Genomic DNA, 19,239 nt, shown 5'->3' with positions numbered 1-19,239 from the left:
CATTAATGCGATTTATCTGTGAAAACTACCCTGTCACTGTGAAAGTGCAAGCATTTTTGTAATGCTTTTAATTAATAATTTTTTTTTTTTACCCGACCTTCAGGACAGATACTATACTACTCTTTCTTAAATCCACTCCTAGTTTTCTTAACTGCATCATTAGGCTAAGTTTCTACGGACAGATGTTAGCTGTAAATCAATGAGAAATCGCAAAATTCTTATTCTACTTGGCGTTTTTCACTTTGGCGTTTTTTTATCCTTTTGGCGTTTTTTCACTCTTTTTTTGGCGTTTTTCAGCTCCTTGGCGTTTTTCCAAAATTGCAGCATGTTGAGCCACTGGCGATTTTTTTTTTGTCAAAATCGTGACATTTTTGTATGGGAGTGAAAAAAACGCCAAGAAAAAAAGATATGTGGGTTTTAACTTTGGCATTTTTTCAGACGTTTTTTATTCTTTTTTGGACTTTAGCAATCCAAAAAAGGGATGGAGATACCTTTTTTAATAACATTTCGTAGGGTACCATAAAAAAAATAAAATAAAAAAGATACAGTAGTGAAGGAAAAAATTAAATCTAACGAAATGTTTCTTTTTTTACAACAAAATGTTTATACATTTTTAAAACAGAGATCAATTTATGTGTGTGGGCAAAAATGTAGCCGACAATAATAAAAATGTAGCGTGTGTATGTTTTTCCCTTTTTTTCTTTATTTTTTTTTTTTCTAGGTAGTACTACTACTCCCAGAATGGAACACACTGTTCCATGATGGGAGTAGTAGTACCTGTACTAATTGACAGATCGTCCGTTGCGATCCTCCTGTATAAAGTATAGATGTGGCCGACCACTCTTCTATGGTAACCTGCACTGATGTATATCTACACCTATTCATATTTCCCGCAGAGCTGTGATTGGCCAGATGGTTCCAGCCAATCACAGCTCTCTGAAGGAAATATGAATAGGTGTATATATACATCAGTGAAGGAGACAATAGAAGAACGGCCGCATCTATAAATTATACAGGAGGATCACAGCGGGTGTCAGGAGTGACATCCACTGTGATCTTTCCTTAACTGCAGGTACTACTACTCCCAACATGGAGCACACTCTGCTCCATGCTTGGAGCTGTAGTACATACATTAATACACAGATCGCAACAGGTGTCAGAAGTTACACTCGCTGTGATCTGTCTATTAATGCAGGTACTAGAGCTCCCATCATGGAGCAGAGTGTGCTCCATGTTGGAAGTAGTAGTACCTGCAGGTAAGAACAGATCAAAGAGGGTATCACTACTGACACCATATGCAATCGTCCTGTCTATTGCAGAGATGGAGCGGCTTTCTCCTGCACTCTGCATCTCTGCACTATACTCCGGCCGGCCACTTACTCATATTTCCCTCTGAGAGCTGTGATTGGCTGCAACCATCCGGCCAATCCCCACTCTGGGTGGAAAATATGAATGAGTGATGTTCTATCCACATCACTGGCCGGAGTATAGTGCAGAGATGCAGAGTGCTGTATAGAGTCGCTCCGCATCTCTGCTATATTATGGACGATCGCATCGGGTGTCACGACTGACAGCCAGGGCGATATGTCTATTTGTACAGGTACTACTATTCCCATCATGGAACAGTCTGTTCCATGCTGGGAGTAGTAGTACTACCTAAAAAATTTAAAAAAAATTAGAAAAAGTGAAACACACACACTTTATTAAAAATGAATTACAATTTTGTTATAAAATATATAAATTTCATTGAATAAAATTTTTCCATCACTACTGCATCCCCTTTTTTTTTTTTTTGGTACCCAACAAAAAAAACTGCCAAGGTGCAATTTCCACACAAATGAAAAAACCGCAGACGCAGGAAATTGCACTGCCGTTTTCTCAGGCATTTTTTCTTGCGTTTTTTTCAAACCAAAAAACGCAGGACAAAAAACCAAGTGGAAACTTAGCCTAAGGGTGCATTCACACGCTATTATTAGCAGCTGGTTAATACGGGAGAAATTCAGCCATGTTGTTTTCTTTCTCATCAAGCCTGGGACATGTCTGTCGGCAGCATTATAACAGAACGTGTTATTACTTACCAGCAAAGGGAGTAACAGAATCCTAGGGTTGAACCTACAAGTCTACGGTCAGTAGATAAGCAGGCAAAGAAAGGATAGTAATCCATCCCAACCTCCAGTGCAGATAGAAGATAGACTAGAGCTAAGCATAAAGGCAACAGGAGAAAACATTTAATAAAAACAATGTTATGTAATATATATATATATATATATATATATATATATATATATATATATATAAAATTAAAAGTGCTGACTATTGTAAAAGGGCCTTAAGGCATGTTCTTTTATAAATCTTATTATAGTTATTTATTATATGATGTTGATGCAGAGGGGGTTGACCTTCTTCCCAGCCATATTATAGACAAGGACTTGTACACATACCTTTGGCCCAGGTTGGTGCAACAAAGTTAAAGTAATTAGAATATTCATTGAAGAATAATAGAAAAACTGTTGTAGCTGTGGCTCCACATGCGGCCCCATAAGACCATCTGTTTGAGTAACTGCTTATAAAATTCACTGGCCTGAAACATAAAGAACACTTACAAGATATAATGCCAACAGACACTGACATTTATGACCAACAGAAGAGGAAATAAGACTTACACCACAATGCCAAATCTCTTGCCCAGTGGTGTTTTTTCTATCGTTTTTTCATGTTTTTCTTGTCTTTGTAGATAGGACAATGTAATTGTAATTAGAACCTAGAAAGCATAAACAGTTTATGAATTAGTTTTTTTATGCTTACATTTGTAATTTCTGTATATTTGCACTATAAAAGATCACGTATCACATTAGAATGTAGACTATTACATTAGAATGTAACAATTTGCATTGTAGAAACTAAAGGAAAAGGATCATGTACACGCGATCTTCTGTACGGGGCCTGGTTTTCGCCAGGAATGGGGCTTTTTGACCCCAGTTTGAAACGGCAGTCGACAAGCCCCCTCCATATATCTCTATGGGAGAGCAGAAAATAGCCTAATGGTTCTCCCAGAGAGATATATGGAGAGGAGGGGGGGGGGGGGGGGGGGGCGGTAGTTGGCTGCCACTTTGTGCACGGTTCGACACACCCTGTTTCTGGAGAGAGCGGGGGCCCGTACACAATCTAATACTTATCCCCCAGGGCAGTGTTTCCCAACAGGGGTGCCTCCATGTGTTGTAAAAGTGTTTCCCAACAGGGGTGCCTCCATGTGTTGTAAAACTAAAACTCCCAGCATGCCTGGACAGCCAAAAGCTGCCAAAGGCTGTCCAGGTATGCTGGGAGTTGTAGTTTTGCAACACCTGGAGGCTGTGGTTGGGAAACACTTCCCTAGTTTTTGTACATGATAGTTGTATATTGTATAGAATTATTGGTTACTGTAAAAGGTAAATAGAGAAGCTGATTGACATTTTATTGTGAGAGTTACTATCTAAACAGCTAGGCCACATAAGAGAACCCTATACTAGTCCAATTAAAGGAAACTGGTCACCAGTTCACCCACGCAAAACCCGATACAGCGGGTTATGGTGTGGGTGAACAAGAGACCGATGCAGGGTTTCTGACCGATATATGTACCTGTACTATAGTATGAGCGGGCTCAGCAACATCAATTAGAAAACGGGGTGCTGCTAAACGTATCAAATATAACACAATATACAGAAGAGAAAGAAACACGCAAAAACAGCGCACACCCATATAAAGTAAATATCAAAAAGTTATCTTTATTAATATATACATCAGAAAGACAGACAAGATCATTAAAAACACTTAAAAAGGCCAAAGACAGCCAAAGCACAAAACGGGGTGAGCCCCCTCAACAAGGGAACCCCACCCAGGGCACCTGCCTATTACAATGCGTCAATAACATCACTGTGATATACACATAAGCTACCACATAACACTATAGTCATTTCAAAAGCCCATATACAACCTGTATTCTCATTTAGCATAAGCGTGATAAGATGACACAGGACGGTTAATGGAGGAGTTACCAGGCAGGTGCCCCCCTAAAGACCCCACGCGTTCCGTTGCCCGTCGGCAACTTCCTCAGGGGTGTGATATATGTACCTGCACGCCGTCGCCCGTTGCTTCTGAAGTTCGGCTTCTTCCATCGCTGAATTGCGTGCTGGCGGCGGGCCCGCCAGCTGGATTTGAATATTCATGGGCGCTGGTCACATGAACACTCAGTAGGCACAAGCACTCACGTGAACAGCGACCATGAATATTCAAATCCAGCCTGCAGGCCCGCCTCAAGCACGCAATTCAGCGCTGGAAGAAGCCAAATTACAATGGGACCGGGCGCCGGCGTGCAGGTACATATATCGGTCAGAGACCCTGCATCGGTCTCCTGTTCACCCACACTATAACCAGGTGTATCAGGTTTAGTGTGGGTGAACGGGTGACCATTTTCCTTTAAGAGCTTTGTAGTATGGTAACAGTCTTCTTTATAGCAGCTATCAAAGAATAATATGAGTCCTCTGTGTTTATGAGGGGTGTATTCCTCACTGTTCCCCACCACCCTTCATGGGTTCCCCCTAAACTCTATTGAGCATCTGTGGAGCATCCTTAAACGGAAGATTGGGGCGTGCAAGGTCTCTAAAATCTACCAGCTCTAATATGTCATCATGGAGGAATGGAAGAGGACTCCAGATAACCTGTGAGGCTCTGGTGAACTCCATGCACAAGAGGCTTAAGGCAGTGCTGGAAAATAATGGTGGCCATACAAAATATTGACACTTTGGGACCCATTTAAACATATCCACTTAGAGGTGCTCGGTTTTCTTACACAGGGATTTTTACACAGAAATAAAAGACAAGATTCTGGCTACCACTAGGCTTTGTGATTCTTCCTAACCAAATGCCACATACTAAAAAGACCTTATTATGTTTAACTTAAGTTGATCCAAGTAGTGTCCTTACTTTAATATGTTAAAGAACCTGGTATGCAGTAACAACCTAGAATGCCGCTGAGCATGGGAGACACAATGATTCCTCACGTAGACTTACCGCAGGGATCAGAGAATAGTGGACAAAGAGTTCTATTCGAATAGTTTTGGAACAAGTGCTTGAGATTTGACTGTTGGAGTCATTGGAGGCGGTCACACTTAAGGAGAAAAAGAACAGCAGCAGCACACATTAAAAATAATCACAAACAATTTATTATGATCAATTGTTCTATAGCTTTATGACCTATAGAAATAAAAAGATAAGCATAACCCTATAAAATTATCCCGTATATACTTTCTGGAATATGCAGTGCAGATTAATTCTTTCAATTTGAAAGATTCAATAATAATTTGAAGAGATGGTATCCCCTGCACATCAGCACTGGGACCGCTGTGTGATTGACACACGGGTCCCAGTGCATGCACCCCATCGCTCATCCCCTGTGTGCGCTGCGACATGTGTACACAGTACAGAGGCTGTGTGTAGGTTATATGGCCTAGATTTGATGACAGTTGCGCTTTAAAGGAGAACTCCAGCCAAAACTACCTATTCACAACATAAGGGATAAGTAGCTGATCACTGGGACCCACACGATCTTCAGAACAGGACCCCGACTGTCAGTGAGGAGCATGTGTCTTCTACCTGTAGATGGCACGTGCTCCATTAATTTCTACGGGAGCGCAGGAGATGCCCGAGTGCTGTAGTCCTCCCATAGAATGCTCCCATACAAATGAATGAAGCGTGTGTCGTCTGCTGCATGCGCTCCTCTCTGAGAGCTGGGTCCTGTTCCAGAGATTGCGGGGGTCCCATTGGTCAAACGCCCTGTAATAAGCTACTTATCCCCTATCCTGTGGATAAGGTAGTTTTGGCTGGGGTTCTCTTTAACTGAATCAGTAATATTTTTTTCAAATATGTTTTAAAAAAGTCATAAAGTCCTGCTTATTTCTATAATTTAAACAATGAAGCCAATGGTTAACAAAAATTACAAGAAATATGATACCTATACCAGCTACACTGTTACTGCCCTAGAAGAGCTGAAGTGGGCAACCATCAATATCGCAATCAACCCTTCCTGGGGGTGCCCTGAACTGGCAGAACTCCAAAGCACGAACACCATTACTTTGGAGTCCCACAAATGCTTAGAAATGGACCAAACATAAGTCACTATTACTAATGTCAGCATACTGACACGACATATACCCTGAACATAAGCTACTTTTCAGATATGAACGTAATGTTCTTTCACAGTGTAACAGTCTTGTTTTATTACAATGTTTTGCGGTTTTAGACTAGCACATCACCATCAGTGCAGTAGGAATTTTCATCTTCCATTATTGCTCACAGAGATGTGCGACATAAATGCGACCTTGTCCTGTTATTTAGGAAGAGAAGATCTTCTGATGGATTTTAATGCAGGATATTGCTACTTAAGAGGGTAATTAACTTTACATAAAACTTTATGCTGGAGAAAAAGGAGTGGGTTTCTACTAACAACACCCACGTGACACAGTGACTGCTTTTATGGCCGTTCTCTTGAACAAAATGTTGTTTATCTTCATAGCAATCTACTTTAACTCTTTTAATGCTGTAGAGAATGAGAATGCAGCAACTATTTTAATACAAATGTTAGACAGCAAGAGTTGGGTGCGTAAGCATTTACCCTTACATCAGGATGCTACTTTGCCACATTTACTACATGAAGGCACAAGATTTGTAGCAAAAAAAAGGGCAATCGTTGAGAGACCAATTATCCCCCAGCGAGTTTGTATCCATGGATTCCAATACCAGTTGGCTGTCAATTAGGGTCGTTACCGCTGCGGTGCTACCCGATGCATTTGTTGCACTCTTATGATCAACACTACTCTGACCACTATAAAAAAAAAATTATGTTTCCATGTATGGGGTGGTATGAGGGCAAATTTTTTGCACAGTCATCGGTAGTTTTTATTGGTACAACTTTTGTTTTGATGGTACTTTTTGATAGCTTTTTATTAAAATTTTTATGGTATATGAAGTGACCAAAAATGCACAATTTTGGACTTTGGTACTTTTTTTTACGTGTATGCCATCGACCGTGTGGTTTAGCTAACCTTATATTTTAATAGTTTGGACATTTACGCACGCGGTGGTACCACATATGATTATTTTTATTCTTTATTTCATTATTTTATTAAAAAAAAAATGGGAAAAGGGGGTGATTTAAACTTTTAATTGGGAAGGGGTTAATGAACTTTTATTACATTCTTTTTTTACACTGGAGCAGTAGATCAATGATCGGACGACGGAGAGGCAGGTGAGGACCTTCCCGTCATCCGGTAAGCTGATCGGGACATCGCGATTTTGTCACAATAGTCCCGATCAGCTCTGCTGAGCTGCCGGGATTCTTTTACTTTCACTTTAGATGCCGCGCTCAACTTTGATCGCGGCATCTAAAGGGTTAATGCCGGACATCAGTCCGATCGGCCGTGCCCGGCATTAGCAGTGGGTCCTGGCTGCCTGTAGCAACAGGAACCCACCTGGTTTAACCCGTTCTTTGAACAGTATAAGTATGAACAGTATACCCGCCCTGAGCGTATGAATATTATAAGTGCCATGAGCGTGTGAAAATTATAAAAAAAACGCCACAAGCGTGTGAACCTTTTAAATGCCATGAGCGTAAGAACAGAATAAACACCATGAGCGTATAACAGTATAAATGCCATGAGTGTCTATGAACAGTATAGTGCCATGAGCATATGAACAGTATAAATGCCATGAGCATATGCACGATATGAATGTTATGAGCATATCAACAGTATAGCTGCCATGAGTGTATAAACAGTATAGATGTCAAGCGTGTATGAGCATTATAAATGCCATGAGGGCATGAACATAAATACTATGACATAATACAGTAAAAATTACGAAACAAAAACGTTATCAACTACACAAAATGAACCGCTGTCACGTGTACATACTGTAAACTCAACACCTATACCCACTGAAAAGCTATCAAGTTTACACACTACAAATACGATGGAACGTATACACACCTACCTCAATAGACATATAATTACTTATGCAAAGACCTTATGTGCCCCAAATGCTATGATTGTATACACACTGCGGACACTATGTGTCTTCAAAGGTATGTGCACTGTAAACACTAACGTATGAAAATGAAATAAACGTTTAAGCACTTTAAATGCTACCTTGAAAATGTATATACCTTATAAATGCTATGAGTGCTATGCAATATAGACAAATACATATAAATATTATAACCGTATGTACTGCAACTAAATAAATATGATACCGCATGCACCGCATATAGCACTATAACCGTATGAACTGGAAATAACACTATGAGCGTATGTACAGTATACAACACTATAACTGTACGCACTGCATGTAACACTATGAGCGTGTGTACTGTATACAACACTGTAACTGTACGCACTGCATATAACACTATGAGCGTGTACTGTATACAACACTAACTGTACGCACTGCATGTAACACTATTAGCGTGTACTGTATACAACACTATAACTATATGCACTGCATGTAACACTATGAGCGTGTACTGTATACAACACTATAACTGTACGCACTGCATATAACACTATGAGCGTGTACTGTATACAACACTAACTGTACGCACTGCATGTAACACTATGAGCGTGTACTGTATTCAACACTATAACTGTATGCACGGCATGTAACACTATGAGCGTGTACTGTATACAACACTATAACTGTACGCACTGCATATCACACTATAAGCATATGTACTGTATACAACACTACCTGTACGCACTGCATATAATAGTATGAGTGTATGTACTGTATGCAACACTATAAATGTATGCACTGCATGTAACACTATGAGCGTGTGTACTGTATACAACACTATAACTACGCACTGCATGCAACACTATGAGCGTGTGTACTGTAGACAACACTATAACTGTACGCACTGCATGTAACACTATGAGCGTATGTACTGTATACAACACTATAACTGTATGCACTGCATATGACATTATGCATATGTACCGTATACAAGACTATAACTGTACACACTGCATAAAAACTATAAAAACTGTGACCGTATGAACTATATCTAAATACTATGTGTGTTCACTGTAGGTAAATACGTTGACCATATGTACTGAAAACACACTAAAACCATATGCACCTTGCCAAACTACGAACGTGTATGAAAACGTTTGCCCTGAAAGTAATGCTTACCAATTGTGCGGTGTATACTATGCCCGCGTATAACTGAAATTGGGAGTGTAATCATGAAATTACCACAGTGAGCGTATTAATGAATTGAATACTTATGAAAAAAATGTACCTGAAATGACTACTACGATCACCAATATGGGGGTGTGTATATAAATATGCAGCTGAAAAATTTTACTTAGCCACATGAAACAACACATACTTTGACCTATAGATAGAACTAGGAGCTACCCCAACGCTGACGTAGCACATCACATAGGGTCAGCTAAGAGCAGGATGCCGACACGCCGAGGCCCGCTATAGGCACCCCAGCCCTAAACCATATGCCCCCAACCGCCGTCTCCCCCGACGGAGCTCAGCCGTGGGCTGTTAATGAGGTACTGAACTGGGCGTGCTGGAGGAGGAAAACGGCAAATGCCAGGGTGAGCATAGACACACACAGCAACAAACCAGGCCTGCAGCACATCCATCCCTGGCAAACAGGCGTATCTCAGGGCACAAACCCTCACGCCCGTGACACGGCCGCAGCAGCGCCCAGCCCCCGGACCAGCCTTCTATGCAGATGCCGCGGGCCCCCTTGCACACACGACTTTACTCGGTTACTGTAACTTCTCCCTGGTGACTCCGAGAAGGGAAGTGGCTCTCAGTATATATATGTGTATATATATATATATATATATATATATATATATATATATATATATATATATATATATATATCTCAAACTCAATTGGGGAGATTTATAAAAAAAAAACGTCCAGAGTAAAAGTTGCTGAGTTGCCCATAGCAACCAATCAGATCGCAAGGCATGTGAAAATGAAAGAGGCAATCTGATTGGTTGCTATGGGAAACTCAGCAACTTTTACTCTAGACAGGTTTTGATAAATCTCCCCTAATGTGTGTATGTATGTACACACCCTCCCACAAGCCACGCCCACTTTTATTTTCTGCCTGCCATCTCTTCATCACAGCACAGCCTCACCTGAGGACGGGATATGAGGACGGGATATTAGGTTGGGATATGAGGAAGAGATATTAGGTCAGGATATGAGGACAGCATATGAGGTAGGGGGTTTGAAAACCCGGATATGAGGACAAAATATTAGGACAAGAGCATTATTGTTGCTTTTCCTCTCCCACAAAATTTAGGTCGAAAGACCCGGCAATGCCGAGTACTCTGCTAGTTAGGCAATAGCTGAAATTGATTCATGCAATGACAGAACATGTTCATTCTTTGCACAGAAGTCCACGAGTCCTGCATTGCCGTCAATGGTGATGGGGCCGTGTGGTCCTACCGCCTTAGTATTTTAGCAGCGGCCGCCAGATGGAATGTCCGCTTGTGGAATTCTGCGAGCAGAGATTCCGTTCACATTACTCAATGTGAACATAACCTAAGGGTGTGTTTTTGGTGCAGTTGTTGAAACCAAAGCGAACAATGGATCATAAATAGGGAACAAACAATAAGGAGACATTGAAACATTTCCATTATTTATAGCCAGTCTTGGGTTTGAATTTAAAATCTATATCCAACCCTGAATGTAAGAGCACACCCTTTACACTACATAAAATACTGGTGTTAAATATCCTTTACTATACACTATACACTGCATGGCATCTTCAGTGCTGGACCTAACAACAAGGCAACAACAGTTGTGTTGGATCCATCATAAAGGACTGGCTGTCTTTAGCAAGAGTCTTCAGCTGATAGATCTATATGTTCCTGAAATTCTCACTTAACCAGTACAGTACCACAATAAAACAGAATACATTTCATACATATTTAATCTGAAGGTTCTATCATAATAACACTATATTCGTCCTTCATTAAGTTCTACTCACATTTCATAGGTTGGAACAGACTCCATGGGTCTCTACGGCTGCTGCTGCTGTAGTAATGGGTCATAAGGTGTGCCTACAATTTGCTTCCAGCCAGGCGAAAAGTAAAACACAGGGAATGTGTTATCAGCCGGAAACCAATGAAAACATTACCAGGATGATTTGTTAAAATGTGTCCACACATGGTGACATTTATTACATATGCCTCACATAAAATATAAAAGAAACCTCCTATTACAACATGTACATATTAGCAAAGCTTCATACGCAAAACCCACACCATCAATTAAACTACTTACAGACAAAGGCAAAAATATCTCTTGTGGCTTGCAAGATAATGTTACCAAAAAGGGAAAAAAAATCAACGTATTCAATGTGTCTTTTCCTTAAAGTCAGCAACTGGTAAATGTTCTAGCAGAGGTACTAGAGCTAGATTATGAACAGGGTCTTTAAAAAAAAAAAAAAATCTAATGACTTAAAGGAGTACTCAGCTGCTCAGTATTTGGAACAAACTGTTCCGAATGCTGGAGCCGGCAACAGGAACTCAAGACGTCTCGCCCCGCACCCTCAATGCAAGTCTATGGGGAGGGGGCGTGACAGCCGTCACGCCCCCTCCCATAGACTTGCATTGAGGAGGTGGGTTGTGATGTCATTCGGGGCGGGGTTATGACGTCACGAGCTCCCAGCTCCAGCATTTGGAACAGTTTGTTCCAAATGCTGAGCAGCAGAATACTCCTTTAAGTTTATGTTCTGCTCTCGGTTTTAGCTTACAAATATTATTGTAAAATACTAAACAAAATATGTAAGAATGAATGAGCCTTTAAACTGTGGCTAGTTTGATATAAGCCCATAATAAGTGGACAGTCTACATATGACATTTTTATTGGAGCTTCTGTTGACAGGATCAGTAGGGAGAAAAACAGGAAATGTCATCATTTTATTTGTAGTAGTAAAGTAGTAAATGTTCACAAACATTATTTACTACAAAATGTCCTAGTCCCACAAAAATGTGTCAACAGTATTAAGGACATATATGTAACACCAAAGAAGAAAGAAAGTGGAGCACCCACTGTGATGATTGCAGGCAGGTCACCGGGAACGTTCACTTCATGGACCTCATTGGTCTAAGCAGGGAGGCGGCAGGTTAATCCGGGGGGGCTCAGACGTCGGGCCACGGACCGTATGACACCCCCAGGCGCTTCGTCAGGCCTTTACAGGTAACTTTACAGCAGCCTGAAATAACGCCTAGGGGTGTGATACAGTTCGTGGCCCGACGTCTGTGCTCCCCCCGGATTCACCTGCCACCTCCCTGCTTAGACCGATGAGGTCCATAAAGTGAAGGTTCCCGGTGACCTGCCTGCAATCATCACGGTGAGTGCTCCGCTTTCTTTCTTCTTTGGTGTTATATATATGCTGCTTTCTTTTGGCGTGTACCGTTATTGCTTCCTGGATGCACCTGAATCTATTCATTAGCTGTTGAGTCTGATACATTGTGGAGGTTGTTACGCTGGTGCCAGCAATTTTTTCTCTTTGGAGTTTGGTAGTAGTAATATGGACATAACATGATGGTAAAGTAGATGTCACGATGCCGGCTGGCAGGTGGTGGATCCTCTGTGCCAGAGAGGGATTGGCGTGGACCGTGCTAGAGGATCGGTTCTAAGTCACTACTGGTTTTCACCAGAGCCCGCCGCAAAGCGGGATGGTCTTGCTGCGGCGGTAGTGACCAGGTCGTATCCCCTAGCAACGGCTCAACCTCTCTGGCTGCTGAAGAAAGGCGCGGTACAAGGGAGTAGACAGAAGCAAGGTCGGACGTAGCAGAAGGTCGGGGCAGGCAGCAAGGATCGTAGTCAGGGGCAACGGCAGAAGGTCTGGAATCACAGGGAAGGAACACACAAGGAACGCTTTCACTGGCACTAGGGCAACAAGATCCGGCGAGGGAGTGAAGGGGAAGTGAGGTGATATAGGGAAGTGCACAGGTGTAAACACTAATTGGAACCACTGCACCAATCAGCGGTGCAGTGGCCCTTTAAATCGCAAAGACCCGGCGCGCGCGCGCCCTAGGGAGCGGGGCCGCGCGCGCCGGGACAGAACTGACGGGGAGCGAGTCAGGTACGGGAGCCGGGGTGCGCATCGCGAGCGGGCGCTACCCGCATCGCGAATCGCATCCCGGCCGGAGGTGGTAACGCAGCGCCCCGGGTCCGTGGAACCGACCGGGGCGCTGCAGTGAGGGAAGTGTAGCGAGCGCTCCGGGGAGGAGCGGGGACCCGGAGCGCTCGGCGTAACAGTACCCCCCCCCTTGGGTCTCCCCCTCTTCTTGGGACCTGAGAACCTGAGGATCAGACTTTTGTCCAGGATATTGTCCTCAGGTTCCCAGGACCTCTCTTCTGGACCACAACCCTCCCAATCCACTAAAAAAAAAGTTTTTCCTCTGACCTTTTTTGAGGCTAAGATCTCTTTGACAGAGAAGATGTCCGAGGAGCCGGAAACAGGAGTGGGAGGAACAGATTTAGGAGAAAAACGGTTGAGGATGAGAGGTTTAAGAAGAGAGACGTGAAAGGCATTAGGGATACGAAGAGAAGGAGGAAGAAGAAGTTTGTAAGAGACAGGATTAATTTGACACAAAACTTTAAAAGGACCAAGATAGCGTGGTCCCAACTTATAGCTCGGGACACGGAAACGGACATATTTAGCGGAGAGCCATACCTTGTCTCCAGGGGAAAAAATGGGAGGAGCTCTTCTTTTCTTATCTGCGAATCTTTTCATGCGAGAAGAAGCCTGTAAGAGAGAATTTTGGGTCTCTTTCCATATGGTGGAAAGATCACGAGAAATTTCATCCACAGCGGGCAGACCAGAGGGCAAGGGGGTAGGGAGGGGGGGAAGAGGGTGACGGCCGTACACCACGAAAAACGGAGATTTGGAGGAAGATTCAGAGATTCTGAAATTATACGAGAATTCGGCCCAAGGTAGAAGATCTGCCCAGTCATCCTGGCGGGAGGAAACAAAATGTCGTAAATAGTCACCCAAGATCTGGTTAATTCTCTCTACTTGTCCATTGGATTGAGGATGGTATGCAGAAGAAAAATTTAATTTAATCTTGAGTTGTTTACAGAGAGCCCTCCAGAATTTAGACACAAATTGGACGCCTCTATCCGAGACGATCTGTGTAGGCAACCCGTGAAGACGAAAAATGTGTACAAAAAATTGTTTAGCCAACTGAGGCGCTGAAGGAAGACCAGGAAGAGGGATGAAATGTGCCATTTTGGAGAATCGATCAACGACCACCCAAATAACAGTGTTGCCATGGGATGGGGGTAAGTCAGTAATAAAATCCATACCAATCAGAGACCAAGGTTGTTCGGGGACAGGTAGAGGATGAAGAAAACCAGCGGGCTTCTGGCGAGGAGTCTTATCCCGGGCACAGATAGTGCAGGCTCGCACAAAGTCCACCACATCAGTCTCTAGAGTCGGCCACCAATAGAAGCGAGAGATGAGTTGCACAGATTTCTTAATGCCCGCATGACCTGCGAGATGGGAGGAGTGACCCCATTTGAGGATCCCAAGGCGTTGGCGTGGAGAAACAAAGGTCTTTCCTGGAGGAGTTTGCCTGATGGAGGCTGGAGAAGTGGAAATCAGGCAGTCAGGAGGAATGATGTGTTGAGGAGAGAGTTCAATTTCAGAGGCATCTGAGGAACGAGAGAGAGCATCGGCCCTAATGTTCTTATCAGCAGGCCGAAAGTGAATTTCAAAATTAAATCGGGCAAAGAACAGAGACCACCTGGCCTGACGAGGATTCAGCCGTTGGGCAGACTGGAGGTAGGAGAGGTTCTTGTGATCGGTGTAAATAATAACTGGAAATCTTGATCCCTCCAGCAGATGCCTCCATTCCTCAAGTGCTAATTTAATGGCTAGAAGCTCTCGATCCCCGATGGAGTAGTTCCTCTCCGCCGGAGAGAAGGTCCTGGAAAAAAAACCACAAGTAACAGCATGCCCGGAAGAGTTTTTTTGTAGAAGGACAGCTCCAGCTCCCACTGAGGAGGCATCAACCTCCAATAGGAAGGGTTTAGATGGGTCAGGTCTGGAGAGCACGGGAGCCGAAGAAAAGGCAGACTTGAGTCGTTTAAAGGCGTCTTCCGCTTGAGGAGGCCAAGACTTGGGATCGGCATTTTTTTTTGTTAAAGCCACAATAGGAGCCACAATGGTAGAAAAATGTGGAATAAATTGCCTGTAATAATTGGCGAACCCCAAAAAGCGTTGGATGGCACGGAGTCCGGAGGGGCGTGGCCAATCTAAGACGGCAGAGAGTTTATCTGGGTCCATTTGTAGTCCCTGGCCAGAGACCAAGTATCCTAGAAAAGGAAGAGATTGGCATTCAAACAGACATTTCTCTATTTTGGCATAGAGTTGATTATCACGAAGTCTCTGAAGAACCATACGGACATGCTGGCGGTGTTCTTCAAGATTGGCAGAAAAAATCAGGATATCGTCCAGATATACAACAACACAGGAGTATAGGAGATCACGAAAAATTTCATTAACAAAGTCTTGGAAGACGGCAGGGGCGTTGCATAGACCAAAGGGCATGACCAGATACTCAAAGTGTCCATCTCTGGTGTTAAATGCCGTTTTCCATTCATCCCCCTCTCTGATGCGGATGAGATTATAAGCACCTCTTAAGTCCAGTTTGGTAAAAATATGGGCACCTTGGAGACGATCAAAGAGTTCAGAGATGAGGGGTAGGGGGTAGCGGTTCTTAACCGTGATTTTATTGAGACCGCGGTAGTCAATGCAAGGACGTAGAGAGCCATCTTTTTTGGACACAAAGAAAAATCCGGCTCCGGCAGGAGAGGAGGATTTACGGATAAAGCCCTTTTTTAAATTTTCTTGGACGTATTCAGACATGGCAAGAGTCTCTGGGACGGACAGAGGATAGATTCTGCCCCGGGGTGGAGTAGTGCCCGGGAGGAGGTCAATGGGACAATCATAAGGCCTGTGAGGAGGTAGAGTCTCAGCTTGTTTTTTGCAAAAAACGTCCGCAAAGTCCATATAGGCCTTAGGGAGACCGGTTACATGAGGAAGCACAGGGACACGGCAAGGTTTACTGGGAACCGGTTTTAAGCAGTCCTTGGAACAAGAGGGCCCCCAACTCTTGATCTCCCCAGTGGACCAATCCAGGATTGGGGAATGGAGTTGAAGCCAGGGAAGTCCAAGAAGGATTTCAGAAGTGCAATTGGGGAGGACCAACAGTTCAATCCTCTCATGATGAGATCCGATGCACATTAGAAGGGGCTCCGTGCGGAAACGTATAGTACAGTCCAATCTTTCATTGTTTACACAATTGATGTAGAGGGGTCTGGCGAGACTGGTCACCGGGATGTTGAACCTGTTGACGAGAGAGGCCAAGATAAAATTTCCTGCAGATCCAGAGTCCAAGAAGGCCACAGCAGAGAAGGAGAAGGCAGAGGCAGACATCCGCACAGGCACAGTAAGACGTGGAGAAGCAGAGTAGACATCAAGGACTGTCTCACCTTTGTGCGGAGTCAGCGGACGTCTTTCCAGGCGGGGAGGACGGATAGGACAATCCCTCAGGAAGTGTTCGGTACTAGCACAGTACAGGCAGAGATTCTCCATGCGGCGTCGTGTCCTCTCTTGGGGTGTCAGGCGAGACCGGTCGACCTGCATAGCCTCCACGGCGGGAGGCACAGGAACAGGTTGCAGGGGACCAGAGGAGAGAGGAGCCGGGGAGAAGAAACGCCTCGTGCGAACAGAGTCCATATCCTGGCGGAGCTCCTGACGCCGTTCGGAAAAACGCATGTCAATGCGAGTGGCAAGATGGATGAGTTCATGTAGGTTAGCAGGGATTTCTCGTGCGGCCAGAACATCTTTAATGTTGCTGGATAGGCCTTTTTTAAAGGTCGCGCAGAGTGCCTCATTATTCCAGGATAATTCTGAAGCAAGGGTACGGAACTGTACGGCATACTCGTCAACGGAAGAATTACCCTGGACCAGGTTCAACAGGGCAGTCTCAGCAGAAGAGGCTCGGGCAGGTTCCTCAAAAACACTTCGAATTTCCGAGAAGAAGGAGTGTACAGAGGCAGTGACGGGGTCATTGCGGTCCCAGAGCGGTGTGGCCCAAGCCAGGGCTTTTCCAGACAGCAGGCTGACTACGAAAGCCACTTTAGACCTTTCGGTGGGGAACTGGTCCGACATCATCTCCAAGTGTAATGAACATTGGGAAAGAAAGCCACGGCAAAACTTAGAGTCCCCATCAAATTTATCCGGCAAGGATAGTCGTATTCCAGAAGCGGCCACTCGCTGCGGAGGAGGTACAGGAGCTGGCGGAGGAGATGATTGCTGGAGCTGTGGTAGTAACTGTTGTAGCATAACAGTCAGTTGAGACAGCTGTTGGCCTTGTTGCGCAATCTGTTGTGACTGCTGGGCGACCACCGTGGTGAGGTCAGCGACAACTGGCAGAGGAACTTCAGCGGGATCCATGGCCGGATCTACTGTCACGATGCCGGCTGGCAGGTGGTGGATCCTCTGTGCCAGAGAGGGATTGGCGTGGACCGTGCTAGAGGATCGGTTCTAAGTCACTACTGGTTTTCACCAGAGCCCGCCGCAAAGCGGGATGGTCTTGCTGCGGCGGTAGTGACCAGGTCGTATCCCCTAGCAACGGCTCAACCTCTCTGGCTGCTGAAGAAAGGCGCGGTACAAGGGAGTAGACAGAAGCAAGGTCGGACGTAGCAGAAGGTCGGGGCAGGCAGCAAGGATCGTAGTCAGGGGCAACGGCAGAAGGTCTGGAATCACAGGGAAGGAACACACAAGGAACGCTTTCACTGGCACTAGGGCAACAAGATCCGGCGAGGGAGTGAAGGGGAAGTGAGGTGATATAGGGAAGTGCACAGGTGTAAACACTAATTGGAACCACTGCACCAATCAGCGGTGCAGTGGCCCTTTAAATCGCAAAGACCCGGCGCGCGCGCGCCCTAGGGAGCGGGGCCGCGCGCGCCGGGACAGAACTGACGGGGAGCGAGTCAGGTACGGGAGCCGGGGTGCGCATCGCGAGCGGGCGCTACCCGCATCGCGAATCGCATCCCGGCCGGAGGTGGTAACGCAGCGCCCCGGGTCCGTGGAACCGACCGGGGCGCTGCAGTGAGGGAAGTGTAGCGAGCGCTCCGGGGAGGAGCGGGGACCCGGAGCGCTCGGCGTAACAGTAGACATGGTGGAGGGGGGTGTAGCTGCAGCTTCCCTTTTGGTATTCCACATAACCAACATAAAGATAACGGAGCCATCTGATTGGGGAAAACAAAGTGCTGAGCAAAGAAAAAACTTTAGAACAGGAAGAGCAACCCATGTAGTAGGCATTAACAGAAAAGAAATGCATTTTTAGAAGGCATGCGTTAATGAAAAAAGACCACAACACAGCTTATATGCAATATCTCGCTGCATTACATTTAATTAAAATCTATGGTTAAAATAAACATTTCTAATATTAGAAATATTGAAAGATAAAAGCACTATAAACCGACATCTGATAGTTAGAAACTACCTTAAAAGAGAGGTGCAAGATGTCTCCTCAACATCGCTAACATCATGCAGCTATTGGAGTCAGTACCTACCGCCTCCTATCTCAGAACTTCCAAGACAACCAGAACCTTTTTTGCTCCATGGACAACTTCTTTTAGTTTAGATGCTGTTTTGATAAATCAAACCTATGAGAGGCCAATTCAGTATCAAATATTGCAGACAAAGCCTAAATCTGATCCTGTACTAGTCCTTTCCTGCAGTGAGCCTGAAAAAAATCTAGAATTAGAAGCAATGTCCAGTTTGTTCAGGGAAGGTGAAGAAGATCTACATTTTTTCCATACTTTCAAATATACGGCAGACATTACTGGTTTACGACTCTATTTAAAGGGGTACTCCACTGCTCAGTGTTTGGAACAAACTGTTCCAAATGCTGGAGCTGGCAGCTCGTGACGTCATAGCCCCACCCACTCATTACGTCACACCCCGCCTCCTCAATGCAAGTCTATAGGAGGGGGCCTGATGGCCGTCATGCCCCCTCCCATAGACTTGCAATGAGGGGGCGGGGCATGACATAATGAGGGGGCAGGGCTATGACGTCACAAGCTCCCGGCGCCAGCTTCAGCGTTCGGAACAGTTTGTTTCAAATGCTGATCAGCAGAGTA

The 19,239-nt window shown here is 44.5% G+C and overlaps 1 protein-coding gene across 4 annotated transcripts in view; it reads right to left on the bottom strand.

The window, feature by feature from the left end:
* LOC130368750 (stimulated by retinoic acid gene 6 protein-like) overlaps positions 1-18,751 on the bottom strand; it is a 47,471-nt gene extending 28,720 nt beyond the window's left edge. Inside the window, exons 1-6 of one of the 4 annotated variants that reach the window (XM_056572904.1) lie at positions 18,670-18,751; positions 11,057-11,139; positions 5,047-5,143; positions 2,664-2,761; positions 2,442-2,581; positions 2,079-2,199 (exon numbers count right to left, since the gene is read on the bottom strand). In XM_056572904.1, the coding sequence (XP_056428879.1) occupies positions 2,079-2,199; positions 2,442-2,581; positions 2,664-2,761; positions 5,047-5,143; positions 11,057-11,082 (482 nt within the window). In that variant the 5' untranslated portion in view covers positions 11,083-11,139; positions 18,670-18,751. Of the gene's footprint in view, positions 1-2,078; positions 2,200-2,441; positions 2,582-2,663; positions 2,762-5,046; positions 5,144-9,418; positions 9,857-11,056; positions 11,140-18,669 lie in introns of those variants that run through there. The other 3 variants (XM_056572905.1, XM_056572901.1, XM_056572902.1) reach the window with 3 other exon arrangements.
* Positions 18,752-19,239: the final 488 nt, after the last annotated feature.

The sequence above is a fragment of the Hyla sarda genome, chromosome 4 (genome assembly GCF_029499605.1).
Source record: "Hyla sarda isolate aHylSar1 chromosome 4, aHylSar1.hap1, whole genome shotgun sequence".
In the NCBI taxonomy this organism is placed as follows: domain Eukaryota; kingdom Metazoa; phylum Chordata; class Amphibia; order Anura; family Hylidae; genus Hyla; species Hyla sarda.
This window is presented reverse-complemented; position numbering and strand designations above follow the sequence as displayed.